Here is a 22,264-nt window from a genome sequence, read left to right as displayed (position 1 = left end):
CCAATCCCAGGAGTCCTGGACTTGAGGGTCTTCACCCATATGAATCTTCACACACTGTCTCATTTTATCCTCTCATACAGGGCAAGGCTGCCCATCATGCAGCCACGATTTCCCCATGCCTTTACTGGAATACATCAGGCATGAAACTGAATCAGGAACAGGCTCTACTGAAGCTGTGGCTTTCAAACTATGGGAAAGTTTTGAAAGATGTTGCTCTTTTAAGGTCTAGTCCTCTGTAAAAGTAAGCCTCACCAACAGCAGTCTTTTTCAATGTTCTCTTTTAAGCAGCCCTCTAAAGTGCTTTTCATTTTGTCTGGTGCAAAGGAAAGAAACAGGAAGGGGAGTAAATAAAACAGGATAAATAATGCAGCTATACAGATTACACAGGAAAGCAATCTTCACAAATATAAATAAATTGGTGAGAGTCAAGCAAAAGTTAGTTGCAATTAGTCAATGAACTAGGACTTAGGCATAGTTAATCTGAAGTGCACTCCACTGGTTCTGATGAACCTTAGCCATGTATAATTTTTGCCTGATGGAACTTTTGCTGATCTGCAGTCAGTGGTGTGCACAACTCAGCAAGGCTTCCCTGTACACAGCTGTGTCCCAGTGTGCTCTCACATTTTTCTTACCCATGGGGAACAGTAGCAACCTTATGCACCTATGGGGTTCTGGATCAAAGGCGAGGTGTCCAACAGGACTCACAACTCCATGAATCACTTATGTTTTCACCCTCAACTATATAAAACAACACTTGTCAGTGATGTGCATCTAATCTTCAAGCCCAGTATTACTTTATTCAAAATTGAGATTATTTTAAGCACCTTGCCCTATTTTCCCCCAAGTTTCTCACAGGTTTCCATGGGAATGAGAACAGCATCGAGGCAACCTAAAGCAGAGCCACTAACCTCCAGAAAATTTCAACTGCGGCTGCTGGTGAGACATTGCAAGTGCCATAACTCAAATGCTACTTACAGATTTTAAGAGCCTTTGGGGTCCAATACAATTCCTGAAGCCTAGAGTGCTCTAAATGTGTCAAAGGAATGGAAGCTGAAAATGTCTTCTAAGTGTCCACACATACTTCTGTTCAGACAGGCAACTGTATTGAAAGAATTCCTTCTTTCAGTGAAACCAGACATCTTGGCCTTTTCAGAGAAGTCCTTCCTCACACTTCTCTGCAACACATAGAGAGTTCATGGTCCCTTACTTTCTACTGGATATCTAGAGGCAAGGCAAGCAGTCATAGGAACACAGGAAGCTGTCTTATACAGAGCCGTATCATTCATCCATCAGTATTGTCTACAATGACTGGCAGTTCCTCTTGAGGGTTGCAAGCCTCCCTCTGGGCGGCTTCCAACAAAATATTAAAAATACAATCAAACATTAAAAACTTCCCTAAACAGGAAAACTGCATTCGTAGACCTCTATTGCCATTATAACAGAAATGGAGAGGAGAAGCCAACAGCTACAAAAAAATATATTTGATGTTCAATTTTTTTAAAAAAATATTTATTTATTAACTTTGTATACTGCCTTTCATCCAAAGATCCCAATTTAGATTATTTACATGAAAGTAAGCAGTTAAGAAAGTTTGAGGACTATCATATTTTAACTTTTCTCTGTTGGAATCTGCTATGTCTCACCATCTTCACAACAGGTTCAGCCCTGAACTGCACTTGACCTCAGAGGAAGAAGACTGAATTGCTAGCCCTAGTGCAAACTGGGTTCCTGGAGAGGCAAAAGATCAATGACCCTTGCACCTGGGGAGAGACCCAGTTCAAAGAGGCCACAAGTCTGAAAAACTGCAACACCTTCACTAGTCTTATCTCCTCACCATCTTACCCACCAACTCACCCGAGGAGCAGAGGGGACAACAGGTCCAACCAAACAGCAGAACTGAAGGTCCAGTACCTATTTAAATGTGTGAGGACAACTTTCTGTGAGTCTTACTCATGAGAAGGATACCCAATTCCTCCTTGAGGAGAGTCAAGGAAGAGGTGAGGCAGCAGTCAAGTATAAATAGCTCAGTAGAAGCCGAACCAGTGCTGAAGCAACATCTCATCTTGCTTGGGCTTGTTGGACAGCTCCCCTGTTATTCTGAACTCCCTGGACAACTTGAGGTAAGACACGATATGCTACACAACAGGAGTGGCTGTAATGGGACAGAACCATAAGATGAGCTGTCTGTGGACATCAAAATACATTTCATCTATGAGGAATATTAATATTGTGAGGAGAACTTGAGCTTACAGGGTTAAACAGCTCAGAGTGTACGCCCTGCCTACTATTGGGAGGGGGGAAGATTCTGCGTCATATCCGAGAGTCTAAACCCTTTGTTCTCTCTACTTTCGCTTTTGAGGAGAGTGGACGTGTTTTCACGATGCTGTTCGACAATGGATAGTCTGCTGTAAATAAAAACTGCTTTTAGCTGCTAAGATCCTTTCTGGACTTTATTTAAGAACACTGAAGGAAAGCACTTGAGTTTTGCAGTTTTCTCTTACCGCTGCTGATCTCTGCGTTTGCTCAGAGCATCGGAATGTGGCCCTTTGAAGTGCGGAGGCCTGGCCGGTAGCTGCGCAGCCGAAGCGGGCTGGACGCCAGGATTTATCTGAGCAATAAATCAATCACCTTAAGAAATATAACTTTTTGAGAATGAGAATCACCCTTTAAAAATTGTACAACAGGATCTCTATGAGCCAACATATATATCATTCTTAAAGAAAACCACAGACATATTTCAAGCAAAGATGAATTCCTTTGCAGATGAAATACCTTGGTTTCCCAGAATACACACCAGACACATTCAGGCTTTGGATACTGTACAGTAAATAAACAAAGAGTGCAGAGCATCGCTCGAGTATTTCACCGTCATACTGTGAAAAGGTGAAAGTGGGGAAGCAAGATCTTTTTTAAAGTGTGCTCCATAATAAAGGACAGCAGTAAGAAGTAGATTTGTCAAGAATCAGGTGCCTCATCCTATGAAATCAATTTTGATTAGATACAATGGCATTTGGACTCTACACAAAGATATAATACAAAATAAAAGCAAGAGCACCTCTTGACCTCACTAATGTAGGGGGGTTGTGAAGGCTGATTTAAGCACTTCCAACCTCTGCATTGCAAATGGTGAAGTACATCATTCCATGCTGGTACGTGGCCAACATTGCTGGGGACCAAGTCTACACGAGAGACAGAGAGAGTTCTTCACAACCAGCTTCCTGCCTAGGCTCTGTTTTCTGTTGTGATCTACCCTAGCAAATACGGAACTCCTAATGTAGCACAATTAAAGAGCCATGTCAGGAAAAGACTGTGTGTTTGGGGGGAGAGTCTCACACAGTTTCAGCATGGCTGGGCCAGATTTGCCCACTGCTCCAGATATGAGAAGTGCTCCCCTCACACAGACACACACAGCAGCTGCCCAGCCTGTATAATTCAATCACGCTTGTTCCTCAAGAAGGAGACACCCTGCATAGAAAGAGCAGTGGGGCTCCACCTCTGGCCTGGCCACTGACATTGCACAGCTCCACAGCCTGGCCTAACATGTATGCTTCTCAATTTCTGCACAATTTGAAACTCAAATTGCTCGTAAGCTTTCCCTGTTCAGCACAATATGTGGATATCAGAGGTAGGGTGTTCTGCAATATCAAGGCCAGCTGTGGGGCCCCACTATTTGTTTGACATGTAACCTACCCTCCTCCAGAGTCCTCTAGGGATTTTGAAGGCAGGGTGTGACCACCACAGCTGTGAATCCAGTGCCCATTTCGTCCCAGGGAAGGGGCAGGTTGAAGAACTGTTGAGATGACAACTAGGCCACATTGCCCCTGCCCAGACACTATTTCTGGCTCCTCTCCTTATGGCAAGTAGACCAGCACCAGGACATCCCCTCAGCTTCTATTGACCTTTGATAAGGAAGGGCTGTTGCTCAGTGGTAGAACATCCATTTTGTGTTCATTAGGTCTCAGGTTCAATCCCTAGCATCTCCAAGAATGGCTAGGAATGCCGTGTCTGAAACCCTGAAGCATCACTACAGGTCATTATAAACAATACTGAGTTAGATGAACCTGTGTTCTGACTCGATAGAAGGCAGCTTCCTGCATTCCTGTGTCTTTTGTCTGTACACTAACGAGAGAGAGAGAGAGAGAGAGATTCTCATGCCTTCTAGTTAGCACTGCTATTTTATTTTTAACCCAATATGACATGGTCATAATGAGAGCACGGATTTCATAATATTGTCTCTCTCCCACAAAAATATAAGGCATTAATTGACATTTTATTTAGGGATGTCCCCAAAATGTCTTAAGGGGTCTCCATAGCAACCATGCTGTGCCAGTAAACAGGAGCACACCAGAACAATGCGGTAATTGCTTCTGGATATATTAACAAGCAATGTCTTCATTCATATATATATATATATATATATATATATATATATATATATATATATATGGAGGAGCAGGCAATGCTTAAAATACATCTCTATGAAATGGTAATATATTTAGAAGAGCATTGCATAACAATCCCACCCACCCACGAGGGGGGTAACACATCATTGTTATCCATATTCTTGGCACTACGTCCTCATTTTAAAAGGTACATAAGAGCAGCTCTGCTGGATCAGGCCAGGGGATTTAATCCAGTCTCCTATTATCACACAACCAGGTGCCTGTAAGAAGGCCACAAGCAGCCTTTATTCAGAGGCATACTGCTTCCGCTATCCGAGGTAGTTTTCTCTTTTTAAGTGCATACAATTTTCAAGAGAATGCATAGTACAATTGACGCTTGACTGAATTACTTTAAAACCTCACAGCTCTGGTATATACATATACCTATATAATCACAATGGATTAGATAATGAATTGAGGCTGAGATGGGAATTGAGAAAGTTCTGCACTTTCAAAAAAGATGGAAATTTTTGCTGTGCTAACAGCTCCAACGAAAACTTTCCATTCTGCTTTTGGGGAAATGGCATTTTAAATGCCGTGCAAACATGCAGAAGGACACAGCGAAGTTGCCTTGTTAACAGTGTTTGAAACTCAGATTTATAAGCTAGGCACCAAATGGCTCCTTCGACTAAGGTTACAGTCGCCAAAACGGAATGTCTGGTTGCCATTTTGGGGGCCAGACAGCTTGAAAACCGTATTTTTCAATGTGACTTTTTGGTTCCTGAAATTTGTTCTGATTGTGTAGATAAAATATCACGGACAGAATTCTAGAGAATGTGCTGTCAATTTGTGGAAATAGTAAAGATCCAAAGATCCCCAGGCATGGACCTCCAGGTGGTGGAGATGTCTGCTGCCATCCTGGGACCTGGGCATCTTAACCTGGTCACAAGTGGCTGATAAAGGGTAAAGGTAAAGGGACCCCTGACCATTAGGTCCAGTCATGAACGACTCTGGGGTTGCGGCCCTCATCTTGCTTTATTGGCCGAAGGAGCCAGCATACAGCTTCTGGGTCATGTGGCCAGCATGACTAAGCCGCTTCTGGCAAACCAGAGCAGCACAAGTGTCTGGACTGCCGCTAGGTCCCAGCTCACAGAGGACCAACGCCCAGTGGATATTATATACAAAAGTCTTTATTGAAGTTTAGTTTCCATTTCCAAGCTCTGGGCGCGCAGACCCACGTCTTAACGCTAGACCGGCTAAGTCCCCTCTGACTCACTGCTCCACCCACACCAGTTTAAGATTCTAGCCCGGCTCCACCTCTTGCGCTGCTCTTTCCTGTGTTGGGTCCTTCTGCCCTCTGGGGTTCCCTCCTTCCTGGACTCCTCTGACGCGGAGCCTCCTGAGTCTTGCCCCTCCCTCCGGCGGGCTTTAGGACCTGGCTCCCTTCCCGGGCTCCCCGCTGTGCCGCGCTCCTGTACATTTGAACTTGGCGCGCGCGCCCAGCCGGTGACTTTCCTTCTGACCGTTTCCCCGCTTCCTGATGTGGGTGTTGCCAAACCTGACTCCTCTCCTCCCTCTGGTGGTGAGGACACTGGTCCCGACTCCTGGGACTCCCCCTCCCCACTGCGCTCTGGTGGAGACGCTGGCCCTGATCTCCAGCTGCTGTTCAGGGACTCGCCGCTGGCCCCTCCCTCTTGAGGTTTCTCCCTTGGAATCTCCCTTGCTCTGGCCACCGGCGCTCCCTTCTGTGAGTCCTCCGATTCGCTAGAGAGGCTTGTGGAATAACTCTGGCCACTGTCACTGCCTGCGCCCCCCTCGTACTCCTCCTCCTCACTCTCCATTTGCTCCCCCTCCTGTGTCTCTCCTTCTGAACCCTGACAACAAGGAAATGCCATTTACCTTTCTACCAGAGTGGTACCTATTTATCTACTTGCACTTTGACGTGCTTTCAAACTGCTAGGTTGGCAGGAGCAGGGACCGAGCAACGGGAGCTCACCCCGTCGCGGGGATTCAAACCGCCGACCTTCTGATTGGCAAGTCCTAGGCTCTGTGGTTTAACCCACAGCGCCACCCACGTCCTTCCAAGTGGCTGATAGCCAGGTGCAAAATGCACCTGGCAAATTTCAAACACTGCACTTTGAAATTTCAAACGCTGCACCACAAAAACTGGTTGTCAGGGAGGATTCGGAGGAGCAATAGACAGAAGAGGCAGAACAGGAGCTCAGGGATGCTGAAGAGCCCTGCAACCAACCAGAGGCTCAGGGAAGGAAGTTCGGACTCAGGAAGGCAGCACAGACAAGGAGGGAAATGAAATGTAAGGACTCAATGGGTTTGGATGCATAATTCTGGACTGTAGTTGTTTCTTGTATATATGTAATAAAGACTGTCAATATCACGCTGACTGTGCTCTACTGCGAAGGGGAAACACCACATTTACATTGGTGGTGTACACAACTCAGGTGCTATTGGAATGCAGTGGTTTGTCATCTGGAGTCTCCAGACTGAGTGAATGAAGGACTGCTATTCCAAAGATAACACAACAGAAACTGAGATTCTCTGTGGCTGAATAAAGCTTTAAGCCACTAGCGGGGGACTTCGGGACCAGTGGCCAAATGTAGCCCTTCAGACCCCATTGGGACTCTCACCAGGCTACACATCCCCATTGAGTGCTTTTGCCTGTCTGGAATGTACTGTGATCAGGGTGGATTCGATTTAAATCAAATAAATTGAAATTAAATCAATATAAATCATGATTTAAATTACTAGTTAGTAAGACTTGATTTAAATCATTTTTTTACAGAAAGACTCATTCTTGCTGGTACCATCTTAATATTTACAACCCGAGGCAGGTTTCATTTTTGGAAAAATAAATTTTCAGAGTAGTTTTCACAGTGATATCAAAAATTACTGGTTTATTTCTACTATTAGATGTACAAAGACAGATAATTATGACATTATTGTGAGGTTTATAGGTTAATAAGTTAACTGTTTATATTTGGACAACGTTTCTGCTGTACTTTATTGGAAGGAGAAAAATAATAACAACTTAAACAATTTATTTAACTAAAACAATAACATTATAGCATATGTATCCATGTTGGTTAACTGATGTGGTTAAACAATTTTTTTTAAAAAAGCACCTTAGACTGAGTTTTAGCACACATGAAAAACTTAAAACAAATCTTTATTTCCTGATGAATAGCCTTTGGACTATAATGTAACTTAAGTAGAAAAATATCTTTAGAAAGATTTCTCCTCCAAAAACATCTTATTTTAAAAATCCAATTTAAATTAAAAAAATCATATTTAAATTTTCAAGATCTGCTTTTTTTTAAAAAAAAAAAAACACATTAATTTTTATCCACCCTAACTGTGATTATGTTTTTTGCTTGCCTAGATAAAAGATAGAGTGGGTGTGTAGGAACCTCTTTGGTGCGGGTGAAACGTAGTCTTCCCACACATACACACCTTTTTTTGCCTATGGCTACACCCATCATTGGTACGTGGCCCCTGGAAGATGGTTCATAAAGGAATGTGGCTCTCAAGATGAAAAAGAATATTGAAGAGAGAGAGAAATATAAAGAGCCTCTGGTTCTCTATTAGGGTGTTATTGGCTTCAGTTATTTTACTCGCTCCGCTATCTCTTGTTATGTCTTAAAAGCACGTGGTGTCGTCAGGTAACAGTTGCACTTTCGCTAATATTAGTCGCTGCTGAATTGTTGCTGTGATCTATCTATCTATATGCTTGTTTATTTAGAGCTTGTTAGCTGCCCTGAGATAGAAGACATTTTAATAAGGACATTATAAAGGAAAACACTTACTTGTGTATGGCAAAAAGCAATACTAGGGAAAACAAAAATAGAAAATGTATTCCTGCCCATGGAGCCCACTTTTACAACATGGTTACGGCTTGGTTAACTTGAGGCAGGAGGAGTAAAAATGTGTGGTTTAAATAAAAGATGTGGTTTAATGGGTGCTTCGCTTAAGCTGCTTTAAGCCTTTTGTCTTAGCTAGAGTTACATAAGTTGTGGGAGGCAGTTCTTAGCCTTGTGGATTCTATTTCAAAATATTTCATATTTTGATGCAGATTTCCTTGTCCTCCTGTTACAGGTGTCATGACTCCAGTAGTGATCAAGAGTCTGAATCAGAGGCTAGAGAGCCTCCAGCTATGGAGCCAGACCTAGTTCAGGGCTCCGATCTTCCTCTTAGAGATGAGATGATCACAGAGCCTGGGAAATCCAGTGCCTCACCAGCCCAGTGGCACCTGGCACGCACCAGGCCAGAGGCTATGGAACAGATGGGAGTGCCTGCCTACCTTCAGCCAGAGGGTTGACCCTTGAAGCCTCAGAAGTAGAGTGGTCCAGCTCTTCATACTAAGTGGGTCACAAGAGTATTTCAACAGAGAACCCATGGGCCGCACTCCAAATTAAATTTCCCTATCCTAAATTAAACTGTTTGCCATATATTTAATATTATTTGATACACACAATTTGTTTCATTAAATATATATAATTAAATGCACAATTAATTAATTTATTATTTTTATTTATTAGACACATTCAATTCGCAAACAGGCGTATGCACTTTCATTAACAACGTAGAATAAGAAAGGATTTACTTACACGGTTTCAAAATTCCAAAAGGATATTATAGACAATAATTCCAAACTATTAAATAACGCATATAATATACTGATGGAATGGGAAACCAAAAATGAGGAAGTCAAATCAGTAACGATTAAGTGGGCACAGAATGTAGGTCACAACATACAATTTGAGGACTGGATAAGACTTTGGAAATTGAATTTGAAATTTACCGATTGTATATTGTTGAAGGAAAATTACATGAAAATGATGTGCAGATGTTATATCACACCAGTAAAATTGGCAAAAATGTATAAAACAGAACTGTTGGAGGTATAAAGAAGGGGAAGGTACATTTTATCATATGTGGTGGGATTGCAAGATTATTTAAAAAAAACCTTTGTGGGAGTGAACTGTTTGCTTGGAGCTGTCTGCCGTCCTGAAACATCTGCTCTGCCCTGCCCCTAGGAAACTGGCATCTGACCAGAGCATAGCACTAAGCATCACTATGCTAGCCTAGGGATATCCAGCATGGTGCCTCCAGATGTTTTGAACCATAACCTCCCCTACTCCTGACCATTAGCCGGCTGGGGCCAATGAGGGTCAGAGTCTGCCACATCTGCAGGGCACCACAGTCAGTGACTAAACCTGAGCTAATCTCTCCTTTCTGACCAACTGAACTGGGGAGTTTCTCCAGTGTATATCGTGAACCAATTCAAAAACATGCTGCATGACTCACATAACATGAAGGGTTATGTCCTTAAAACTTGTCCTTAAATTTTGCCTGATTGCTCAGCCAAAGTGAAAGCAGGTTTCTTAAGAAGACCTGGGAATTATATCACTCCTCACTATTTTTTCTTGACTTCCTTCATATAGTGACAAGCTCACATCGCACCAGAATTTGATGCTTCAAGTGTAGGTGTAATATAAGAAACTATCAGTAACAGTGAGAAAAATGTTTGATCCGCTTGCGGAGGTGCTCTGGTAAGCAGTGTGCCAAGGGCACAGACCCTCTCTCCAAAGCTTTCAAATGTCCTGCCATTTTGAGAAAGTTAAAAAGAAAAGAAAAAAGCAGTTGTCTTTTCAGCACAGCAAGGGACATTTACGCTTTCAGACATATTCTGCATACACCAGTGCAAATAAAACAGGACCCTACCCAAGGTTTTTTCACATACAAAAGGAGGGAACAGATTGTGGGGTCCACAAATGTTGGCTTGGTTTATTAGTCAGCTGTTGTTTGTGGCCTCTGAGTTGAAACAATTTAACTTGAGATTGTGAAGGGTGGGGTGTGTGTTTGATGCTATTCTATTCTGTTCTAATTCTATAGCTTCCAGATACCTGTTTATTGATTACTCCTTCCTATTTGTTTGCAGGGAGGTTAGATGCTAAGCAGCTGTGATCTCATACTTCCCAGTGCATTTTCCAGTCACTTTCCTTATCATAAGAAGTCTGGTTTTGGGGGGAGGAGTGGGTTTGTTGCACAAGACCTCCCCATCAACTACAATTCCACAATGTGAATTTCCTGGTATGTGATGCAAGTGCCTATACAGCACACCATCTTGAATAACAACTGGACTGACCATCAGAACTGTCTCTGATAAGACTCCAGACTCGCCGCTTTGCAAGAGGGATTCAATCACACACCACAAATTTAGGTTTGTGCAAATAAAGAGGATTTATGCACTCTGGCACAACAAACTTGATTTTTTAAAAAAAACACCACAGATTTCTGGCAGTAAGGAAAGTGATGGGCAAACAAATGCAGTCAGGAGGAATAGCGATGGACAGGAAGTCATGTCACCTCCACACAAACAAGTCCGAATTAATGCTCAGTTAACAGTGGACAGCATATAATCTCCACACAAGCTTTCCGCAAAGAAGCTGGGATAAAGAAACAGGATATCTGGAAGCAATGCAGGCCAACTAAGCTACAATGCTGATGCTCGCACAATTCAGTTAGGCCTAACAGCATGAGCACAGCAATGTGGTGGTCACAAATGCATGCAGGAGCACAGCTCCTATTCCCCAAGAGCAAAAACAAAATAGATTTCTGCTTTCACCATCAGGAGCCATCATCTGACAATGTAGGCACCACATTGCAGAGCTCGTAAAAGCAAAAGCAAACTAGGTTGTTGTTTAGTGCATTTCTGTCCTGGTCTATCAATAGTACTGTCTCTCAGAACTATTGTGATGATAAAGGAATCATCCTTTTCAGTCTTCAAATTGGGCAAGGGGGGGGACCTATGCCATCCCCACCACCAGCATCTCCTTGTTGTATGCCTTTCCCAAATGTCATGTGTTTAGCATGATGATCGGCACAGAGATTCTAACTGCACTCGGCTAAACAAGGCTAGAATCCTCCTTTCAGTCAGGAACCCTCATTGTGCAGGATTCTAACCACATTCAGCTGAACATGGTGCATGAGCAGACAAAGGAAGCAGGTCTTGCATGCACACCCCTCCACACTTTAAACCCACATGCATTGTTTAGAACACCTGAAGAGGGCTGTAAGCTATGCCATGTTATATATCTAGTCCAGCCATCCCTAACCTGGTCTCTCCACAAGACGTTTTGGGCATCTGCTCCAGCCAGCACAGCCACATACTGAGGGAAGTTGAAGTCCAAAATATCTGTAGTGCACCAGGTTGAGTAAGGCTGTTATTGCCAAAGAAGGCTTGCAATAGTTGTCTTGCTCCATCCCCAAAAGAATCTGGGGACTTGTTCAGGTGCTAATTCTCTCCCCCAGGATTGTTCCTCTAGCAAGAGCAGAAGTGAGTCACAGACCAACAAGGTGCATTTTACCTCGCCAGGTCAAGAAGAGCCCAACTTCAAATTAGCATGGGATCTCTCAGTTCACAGGTTACACTCAGTCTACCCATTAAGAGTAGCAGAAGAAGGAAGTTCTCAGTTCCATGGCTCGCTCAGGATATGGGATAAACATGGGAGCCAATTAACATCTAAATTTATAGGTGTTCTGCTTTTTTTTTCCTTACAAAATAATGGAAATTATCTTAGCATGCATTTTCAAGATCACCGCATGCAGGGTTCTTCTCACTTATTAAACTTATGAAGAATTAATGGGGGTTTTTTATATTTATTTTTGAAAATCAGGAAAATGAGTTAAAACATTCCACAAACAAACACACACACACACACAGGTTTTGCAACTATTTTAGGGGTGGGGGCGGGGAATACAGCTCAGTGTTTGCATGCAGAAGATCCCAGAGTTGGTTTTCAGCATTTCCAAGTCATCTGTCTGTGAGTGACTGCAGATCAGCATAAACATTGGGCTAGATGTACCAATGGTCAGAATAAGCAGGCTCTAATATGAAAAATGGTAATTTGAATCCAGCTCAGTGACAGGACGAGAGAATGAAAGGGAAGGCTCTTGACGGGCAGAAAAGTTTTGTTTAGAGATTCCTAGGTATTAAAGTTGTTCAAAGATAATTTATAAATGAATTTACCAATCTAAAATAAAAATGCAAATTGTGTAGCTTTTTTCTAACCCATTTATGACATGATATTTTATTCAGGCACAGAATCTTACCGAGTATGGTCTTTTAAATGAAGTGACCAGCAGATATAAGACACTGGGCTGTTTTCCAACAGTTCTCCGATCAAACACAGTAAACACATCTAACTCCAAAAGCTATCTTGCAGGAAAATTTGCTACCACTCTAATACAGTGGTACCTCAGTTTAAGAACAACCCTGTTTACAAACTATTTGGTTTACAAACTCTGCAAAACTGGAAGTAGTGTCCTGGTTTGCAAACTTTACCTTGGTCTAATAACGGAAGCCAAACAGTGGAAGGGCACCGGCGGCGGGAGGCCTCGTTAGGGAAAGCATGCCTCAGTTTAAGAACGGACTTCCAGAACAGATTACCGTATGTTCATGAACCAAGGTACTACTGTATTTAAAATGATACAGGTAGGCAGCCGTGTTGGTCTGACACAGTTGATATATATATATAGATAGAGAGAGAGAGAGAGAGAGTCCAGTAGCACCTTAGAGACCAACTAACTTTGTTCTTGGTATAAGCTTTCGTGTGCATGGTATCTGAAGAACTGTGCATGCATACAAAAGCTTATACCACGAACAAACTTAGATGGTCTCTAAGGTGCTACTGGACAAATTTTTTTATATAATAAAAATTATAGATGGCTGGGTCTTAGTGCTTATTCAGAGTGTTCAGAAACTAATGGGTTGTGTAGAGGTTCATTTTCTTTAGAACTTTATATTTCCTTTTGCACTCTAAACCTTCAGTGAGTTGGGTCCTGTAGGGCACCTGTGATTCACAACAGTTTCTTTCTCAGCACTCTTTATCACAGAAGCCAATGAACACTGCTAAAATATTAATAATGCATAGAAGGAATAATACCATTTACCATCAACCAGTGCATCCTGCTAATTCTGTATGGTAGTACCAGTTTAATGTAAGCAAATCCTGAGAGGACCTGTAGCATGCACAATCCAATTCTGTGCATGTTCCTCTAGGAATTCAGAAGGGTTTACTCCTGAGTAAATGTACACAGGCTTGCTGCAGCCTCCTCTTCCAGTCTATATAGCCTAATCTCCATTATCAAAAGTGATCTATAGAGCCTAATCCCCATTACCAAATTTTCACAGCTCTCCTTGTTCCATAATCCCCTGCCATTAACACGTGCAAATGCCTAATCCTATTTGCCCCCCCTCCATGGTTTTATCAAATTAAAAGAAAAGGACATAGAATTATAATATATAGATATAGGAGGCTTAATAATATAATATAAAGCCTCCTATATCTATACAATGGTGATATTTGCATACTACCAGCTCCAGATTCTGCATCTGATACGGATGTGCGACTTATATTTTTTTTAAAAAAAAAAAGTTATGAATTGTATACGTTTGCGCTTAGAAGTAAACTTACAGGATGGCAAAGGCATAAACCACAGACACAGAACCGTGCGGACACCATGTGCCCCTTTCAGAGGCAGAAAACAAACCCCAATCTTCATTCACTCTTCTCTTTCTTACAGAAACTGCCTCTTTGCCCGGCCATGCGCCCGCAATTGGCTACATCATTTCCGGGCAGTCTTGTCGGAGGCATCTCAAGCCCATCGATTCCCCCCCCCCCTCGCCCCGCCGTCCACAAAGCACTTCTGAGTTTCCTGCCGTTTCACTTTCCCCCTAAGTGCCGCCTTAGAGGGTCCCACGACGACCTTTTCCGGAGCGGAGTTCCTGAGCCGGACTCTTCCCTCGACATACATACACAGTCCACACGCGCCCTCCGCGCGTAAAAGGAAGGATGGGCAGTGTTTGAAAAGCAGAAAGGAAGAAAAGGGCTGCTCTTACTCACCATCCTCCTTCTCGTCGAAGACGGGTCTCTTGGAAGACGAGGAGGAAATGCTGGCTCCCATCCTCTTCTTCCACTTGCTCCAGTGAAACATTGGCGAAGGAGGCGCCAGGGCATTCCCTACCAAAGTCCCGGGAAGCTGGGCGAGCCGGGCGCGGCGGCGAGACGGCACGGGGGAGCACCTTCAAGATGGATCTGGGGTGTGTGAGAGGAGAGAGGGCGCGCGTGTGTTTGTGCGCCTGTGTGCAACGTGTCTGAGGGGCTCTTCTTCCCTGCCAGTGGCTTGCTTCTCTCTCTCTCTCCGTCTCTAGTCTCTCGCTTTTGTCTGCGCGGCGCGCACCCCCAGGGCCCTGGGGGAGGGAGAAGAGGAGCCAAGTGCCCGAGCTTGGCTCTTTTGGGGCGCCTTCTTCCCGATCTGGAGAGAAGGGGGTCCCTCCTACTCCCCGTCAGCCTCTGGGGAACGGAGAGAGACCGGAGCGCTTCTTCAGCTTCAATCTCTCTTTCTCTCTCTCTCTCTCTCTCTCTCTGAACACACGATCGAAATCGCCTTGGTTTTGTTCAAGCAACACGCCTCTCTCCCCCTCCCCCTGCCTCACCAGAGCTCTGGGCTTTCCCCGCGCAAAGACGCTGCTGGAGACGAGGCGCGCCCCCGGAGCGGTCGGGGTTTTGTGTTCCGTGGCGCGGGTGCGCGTTGACAACGGCGAGACTCGGGAGCCGCTTGCCCTCAACTCCAGGGAACGCGAGACTCGCCACTTCCCGGCTAGGTGGCGCTCAAGTCGTGCCAACGTGGGGATTACCTTTCACCTTCTGAGATCATCCGAACGCAGCTCGCTGGAGGAGGTGGCAGTTTGGAGATGGTGGAGGGTGAGGGGGGCATTAGGCTACGCTAGTTGCCCATGCCCGCCTCCAGATTGCCCTGCCTTGTTCGCCTCAAAGCAAAAATAAATGCCAGCAGACTAAAAATTGTATCCAAACAGGATGAGGAGGGGAAGTTTATTATTATGCAAAGGGGAGGGGACATTTCTGTTTTGTGTCCCCCCCCCCTTATTTTTGTTGTTTAAAGGCTTTGGCTGTTGTTGTTAAACTAAGATCTCTTTGAGAGTGTTTTCTTTTCTTGGTCTGCAATAACCTGGAGAAAAAGGGAAAGGGGTTTGATTATGGGGTGCTCAAAGAAAAAGAATGCCATCAAATGACCTCCAGAATACGCCCAAGTTTCCTCAAGGGCCATTGGAGGGTGACTGGTCACTTCCTGATTGAAATTGCTCTTCCAAGTGGCCCATGCAAAATGCACTGGGATGGAGAGGAATGGCGCCAGAACCTGACATCCTTGGGCAGTTGTTGGGGCCACAGTGTCTAGGCAGGGCCCATTGTTGATGCCTGCCCTGGGACCTTTTAAAAACATTTCCCATGCTTTGAGCACCACTTGGTGATTGGAGTCAACTGCCAATTTAATTTAACACCAGGTGCCAGACATGATCAGTGTGGTGTAGTGGTTAAGAGCGGTAGATTCGTAATCTGGTGAACTGGGTTCGCGTCTCCGCTCCTCCACATGCAGCTGCTGGGTGACCTTGGGCCAGTCACACTTCTTTGAAGTCTCTCAGCCTCATTCACCTCACAGAGTGTTTGTTGTGGGGGAGGAAGGGAAAGGAGAATGTTAGCCGCTTTGAGACTCCTGAAGGGGAGTGAAAGGCAGGATATCAAATCCAAACTCTTCTCTTCTCAACATGAGGCATGGTGGGAAATTAAAAGGTCAGGCAACCTCAGTCATCTGAAACTGCTCAGAGAACTGCTGCTATATTGCTGATTGTTGATTATTGTTTTATTTAATTTGCACATGCTGTAGAAGGAAGTGAGTGGCAGATGGGTCTTGTCAACCTGGGAAGGTAAGTCAAAGTCCACCTAGGAGAAGGAAAACTCTGATCCTAAACCTCCACTGCCAGATATCTTCGGGAGAAGAAAAGTCTACGGAGTAAACCCTACACAAATCCAGAGTGGAGTCCCTAAGACAGTTGAAGGGCACCCAGTACGCCTCCTTCTGGCAACACGTGCAGCCAAGCTGGTGCAAAACATATTGCTCTGCTTTCCTTTGGACCACATCAGCGAGGCTGAGAGGAGGTCTTATCGTCTGGACAGCCCAGGTCTTCTATACACATAGCCCAAGCTTCTGTGGGGGGCAGGTAACTGCGGCGCTGCTAATGCAATGGTTTAACTTCCCCCCGGAGGTGCACTTGATTGACTCTCGAGACAGATGCCAACAACAATACCACTTCATATATTAAAAATATATCTAATACCTTGTGGTCTGCCCAACATCTCTGCGATTCATTCAGATAAAAATCCAATGAAAAAGTAAATAAACTTTGGCTTAAGTTCATAACTTATTATCAATGCATGTAAACCCATAGACAGCTTTTCAGCATGTGCAGAGTGTCATTATTACTAGTGATTGATCCACAACTCACACACTTCTGGGATTTGGAGAAAGGGCCTGCAGGAGAGTTTGAGCTGAACAACATCTCTTAAACATGCCACTCCTCTCCACAACCATCCACCATGCCACCCAGTAATATCAGAACACCCAGGACTACAGTCAGATTCTATATTTGTTCCTGCCATTTAAAAAAAAAAATGAATTTCAAAGAACTGAATCCATCACTGTGTTTTAAAGCCGAAAATGGCAAAAACAACAACAACAACAACCCTAAAATCATCATTTTGGATAATTGCATATTGTAGACAATTTAGTGTTCTATAAACTTTAAACAATTCTTTCAGTAGGCTGGATAAGCACTTTATAAAAAAACACACACCCAAATGTGCATTGCTTTCAATTAGAACTGCTAATTAATTCGCAGCGGTTTTCTCCTCTTATTTAATTGTTCATTTAAACTGCGTGCTGTGCACTGAAAAAGTCAAAGGGCGGGGCTTTAGGAAAGGGGGTTTGAGTTTAATGCATATTCTGGACTTCTTCATTGGTATGGTATTGCATATAATGCATTTAGTTCTTTGGAAACTCATACATAAATAACACAACAAAGATTAAAGTTGCATAATGGATACATAATTTCCCAAGCAGCAAGAATCAGAAGGTCCTAAATTACATGATGCTTTCATTGTGCAAAAGAAAAGATGTGCAGACTTCCTTTCAAATTACCGGTGCTGTGATTTTCTGGGGCTTCAGAGACACCAACAGACAGTGCAGGTAATGAACATTTAAAGCCTCCCCATGTTAGTGTGCCTAGGCTTGCAGCTTTCCTTATTTTCTACATTAGGTTTACTGGTATTATAGCCAAGTTTCAAAAATTACATCAGAGCTCTCTGAATTCCTGGTGTGCCATTAGCACTTCAAGAGAAATGTGATCCGTACAACTTTCAGAACAAATTCCAGAGGGGTAGTGTTGTGCTAATGCATGGCAGCAAAATCACCCAAAAGTCATGCAGCAGTTTCAAGAGTAGCGACTTTATTGTAGGTTAAGCTTTTGTGGAAGAGAATTCTCTTCATCAGATGCATGAAGCATTATCCTGAATTAGCAGATTGTTTACATGACTCATAAAAGCAGAACGACCCACAGTGCCACCCACGTCCCTTGTAAATGAGTATAACCATAGAATTGCAGGGTTGGAAGGGGTCCCAAGGGTCATCTAGGCCAACTCCCTGAAATGCAGGAATCACAATGTTAGAATCCTTGACAGATATTCACAGACCCTCCAAATGTCCCATTTTTCAGGGACATCCCTGATTTAGATAAACCGTCCTGGTTTATTTGATCCTGGAATGTCCCACTTTTCCTTAGGATGTCCCTATTTTCATTGGAGAAATGTTGGAGGGTATGGAGTTATCCAACCACCAAGCTGTCTGAAGGCAATCCTGTATCGGGAAGTTTTTTAAATGTTTAATGTTTTATCATGTTTTTATGTATGTTGAAAGCTGCCCAGAGAGGCTGGGGTGACCCAGTAAGATGTATGGGGTGTAAATGGTAAAATTATCATTATGGAATGGAACGTCCATATTTTCATTGGATAAATTTTGGAGGGTATCCAACTTCTGTTTAAATACCTTCAGTGTAGAAGAATCTACTGCGTTCCAATGGAGTCTCTTTCACTGTTGAACAGTTCTTGCTGTCCTGAAGATTGCAGCCTTAATCCAGGAAAAGATTTTGTAAAGATAAGGGGAGGGCCACGAGCAATCTCATCTGCTTATTCAATTACCTTAGATGCATTTTTAATGGAATTGGGTGTATAATAGTTGCTGCAGAGACACTGCAGTGAAAATAGGAAGATAGGAGAACTAAAATAAAGGCTACAGTCCTATGGGCAGTTTCTTGGAATCTCCACTGAGCTCTATGGGATTTACATCCAAGTACACAGACATAGACTTGGATTTGGGAAAAACCTGGGGTTTGTTGTGTTCTGTTATCTATACGTCTGTGTAAGATGTTTGTCCTGGACAGGACCCAGTAGATGAGGAGACAGAGGAATGAGGCAGGAAAAAATATCTCATTTCTCATGGATAAAACAGTAGATGACCTTCAGAGTCCCTTTCAACCCTAGAATTCTATGATTCTATGACTCTAAAATTATCTTTTTTGGAGGGGTCCCTCTCCCAACCTCTCTATTTCTCTGTTCTTTATTTGGTTTGGGTAGTCCATCAATCTATTCTGGATGTTTAAAAAAGGGGGGGAAACAAACCAAAACATGCTATTTTTAGAGTGATTGATACCTTATTTCTTGCCAGAAGTGAATAACTGCAGTACAGACCTTCAGAGGGTGCTGAAACTTTTCCTGCAATGGAAATGTAGTGAGGAAGGGAAAACTTTTTCCCAGGCTCCATCAGATGAGCTTATTCTGTTTGTCGCTACAGCTGATAGAGGTCCAAAGCCTCTGTCAGGATGAAATTGAACCAATCCTCTTTTTCCCTTTCTTTTTTAATGTGCTTTGTTCACTATTCCATTTTAGTTATCCTTCAGCAGCTCTCAGAACTATGCCTGGCTTGGAACAGTGACGGGATGATGACATTTTAAAAGCAAGCTCATAATTTAAAGCAAGCTCGTAATTATAACTGAAATATAGAAGAAAACACTTTCTTGGTGATATTGATGCTGTAAGTTTTCAATAAAGGACTTCAATTGACAACTCATTGTATGCCAAATGAGTGTTTTCAAAGCTGAATGCTTGAGAACTCCAAGCTCTTGGAAACCCAGAAGAACAATAAACTCTAATTAAAATAATATCACAGGTTGCCTTCTATAGATGTGCCTGATCTTCACTTTTGCTCAATTCCCTTTTGCTAACACCAGAAAGATTCCTAAGAAATGCTACTGACTTGTTTTCTTTCTTCCAGCATTGTCAACAAACCAAATAATTTTAACCAACATGGAGTGCTTTTGAATAATGATGCAATTAGGGCTGGAACTCAGGGCTGATGTCCACAGCCCTGTAAACTAGGGGACACCCAAATGACCATCACAATGCTAGAAATACCACATTGCTCTTTGAAGCACACCATCCAAAAATTAATCCCTGGTTTTGTTAATATAAAGACTACCATATTTCCCTTCACGTCTGCTTTCTGCCTGCCCCAGAACCTGTGTGTTTTGTTTAAGAGTTACAAGGTTGGACCAGATGACACTCAAGGTGCCTTTGAACTCTACAGTTCTATGATTCTAAGACAATGGGAGCAGACATTGTTTCTCTATAATAGAATCCTAGGGGTATTACCTGGTACCTCTAGCATCTGAGAAGGGCTTATGTAGCTTGCAATCTCCACCTTAGATTTGAGTCTACAAGCTAACCTCATACTTACAGTATCTAGACTAATTATTGCATTCCCGAGCCCCCTCCGCACCCCTCCATTCCCTGCTTTTTGAAACAACCAGTTGGATGAAAAGTTCTTCAGAGCTCAAAAGCTTGCTACAATTTTATGACATCTTGGTTGGTCCAAATAAATATATTGCCCACCTGTGGATTTTGGGTTTGTTCTTATGGGCCAACCTTTTGCAGCAGATGCTTGGTAAATACAAATTTCTTTCTCCCTTTCCCATCAGGGGATGGGAGAACAGCCCTGGCACATGTCAAGTGAGGGTCAGCCCACCAGGTGAGTTGTCCTGCTCACCTGACAAAGTCAGCCCACAGGGTTGGGCTAGGTAAAAATATGGCTCTCATAGCCAAAAAATTTCTCCATCCTGAATATATACAGTATGTTACATGATTAGGGTCACCTCAGGTAGCTGACATTTCATTCAAAGATAGGGTAATGATTTCTGATTGTCATGGAAGCAAAAATATTCCTGACAGCTCTTGCATTGTAATTATTTACTTGGGGGAGGGGGAGTGTTGTTTGTTTGGTACAAATTTCTGTTCCTATAATTGGAAGCAGCATTATATTCTCTTTTGCTGCTAATGAAAATTGCCTTTGCAACACAAACGCTCTTCCTTATAAAACGGCAAATGTTGTAAAACATGTTTATTGTGGCGATAAAAACATTGTGTGAGTAGTACAACTGTGACATTCTGGCTCTTAAGAAAGCAATATTTACTAAACGTAAAATGTCAACATATTTAGGCAGCATTTAAAAATAGACAGTGTTTGCAATCTGTACAACTAATATACCTTTTAGATGAACATGGAAGCTAAGAGACACCCAATATGGCTTCAGCAGCAACCTCAGCTTTTGTAGCTAGAGGGAATCAGGGCCCCACCCACCCAGGCCAAGAGCAAAAAGTCATAGGAACATTGCATGCATGGATTAAGGGGAAGTGCTTATGGGGAAGAGGGAATGGCTAGCGGGTAGTTTTGAACCCCTATTTCTCCTTAGAAATTAGCCACCGGGCAAAAAATAACATATTAAGGGACAATAAAGTGTACAAAGCATGCACCTGGAAGGGTCCTAGTGAATGTTTGGCTTTCATGGGTTTTCTAAGAATGCATTTAAAACACACCGGTGTGATGTTGGAAGGTTTATCCATTTCTTTTTATAGTAAACTGAGGTGGGAAATGGCCTTCAGATCAGCTTACATTTTCACATCTGAGCAAGCAAGCAATTCCTTTGGAAAATAGCGCACATTGCACTTCACATTTCCTGCCACTGGTGTTTCTGAAAATAGTGCCAGTTCTATCTTAGAAGACGATAATAGTGACAGCTCTTTGCCTGCTCTTTAATTAATACTATTATATCCATCTGCAGAGGTCACAGCCAAAAATGAGAACTCTATCCACAATATATTGTCACATACCATCCCCAAGCAGCGAGAGACTCCAGGGGTCTACAGTTTGCTTACAGTTCTTATGCATTATTTCTTAAGACTATTTGAAAAGCAGAGGCGGCATATATGTGAAAACTGTTGTGAAGACAAGCAAGGTGTTGCTTACTCACAGCAGTTCTGTCCTTTTATTTACTGTAGGTAACCAATTTCTTTAAGTAATCTGGTTTCAGGTTGTTCAGGGCTTTCTTTATAGGTTAACAACAGCACCTTGAAGATGGCTCAATAGCTAATAGGCAGCCAATGCAGGTTCTTCAGGACAGGTGTAATATATGCACAACCAGGAATTCATTTCAGTACCCTGGACACCTGATGGCAGTCCCACATAGCATGCATGACAGTAATCCAATTGTGACTCATGATGTTACCAGGCACCAAGGTTTTTTTCCAGCCGGAACTCAGTTCTGGCACCTCTCAGGTGGGCGCCGTTGCATTCTAAGAGAATGTGGGAGGTGTTCGTGGTAAGTTTTGGCACCTCTTTTTCAAGAAAAATAGCACTGCCAGGCACAAACCAGTGTCTAAGCCAGGCTTCCTCAACCTCGGCCCTCCAGATGTTTTGAGACTACAATTCCCATCATCTCTGACCACTGGTCCTGCTAGCTAGGGATCATGGGAGTTGTAGGCCAAAAACATCTGGAGGGCTAAGGTTGAGGAAGCCTGGTGTAAACTATCCCTAGCATAGCACACAGCTGAAGAGATAAG

The 22,264-nt window shown here is 43.2% G+C and overlaps 2 protein-coding genes across 3 annotated transcripts in view; one reads left to right on the top strand and one right to left on the bottom strand.

Moving 5' to 3' along the window:
• Nucleotides 1-15,270, bottom strand: part of STK32C (serine/threonine kinase 32C) — a 165,084-nt gene extending 149,814 nt beyond the window's left edge. Inside the window, exon 1 of one of the 2 annotated variants that reach the window (XR_014564894.1) lies at nt 14,306-15,270. Coding sequence is in view for 1 of the 2 variants with exons in the window: in XM_083741104.1 (XP_083597230.1) it covers nt 14,306-14,396 (91 nt within the window). In the remaining variant the exon portion in view is untranslated. The remainder of the gene's footprint in view (nt 1-14,305) is intronic. The other variant, XM_083741104.1, reaches the window with a different exon arrangement.
• A 6,713-nt stretch (nt 15,271-21,983) lies between these two features.
• The window catches only part of LRRC27 (leucine rich repeat containing 27), a 42,664-nt gene continuing 42,383 nt past the window's right edge, over nt 21,984-22,264 (top strand). The window contains exon 1 of the mRNA XM_083741089.1: nt 21,984-22,023. The gene's annotated coding sequence lies outside the window, so the exon portion shown is untranslated. The remainder of the gene's footprint in view (nt 22,024-22,264) is intronic.

Source organism: Podarcis gaigeae (genome assembly GCF_964106915.1).
Source record: "Podarcis gaigeae genome assembly, chromosome: 5".
Lineage (NCBI taxonomy): Eukaryota > Metazoa > Chordata > Lepidosauria > Squamata > Lacertidae > Podarcis > Podarcis gaigeae.
Note: the sequence above shows the minus strand (reverse complement) of the source record. Positions and strands in the feature narration are given on the sequence as shown.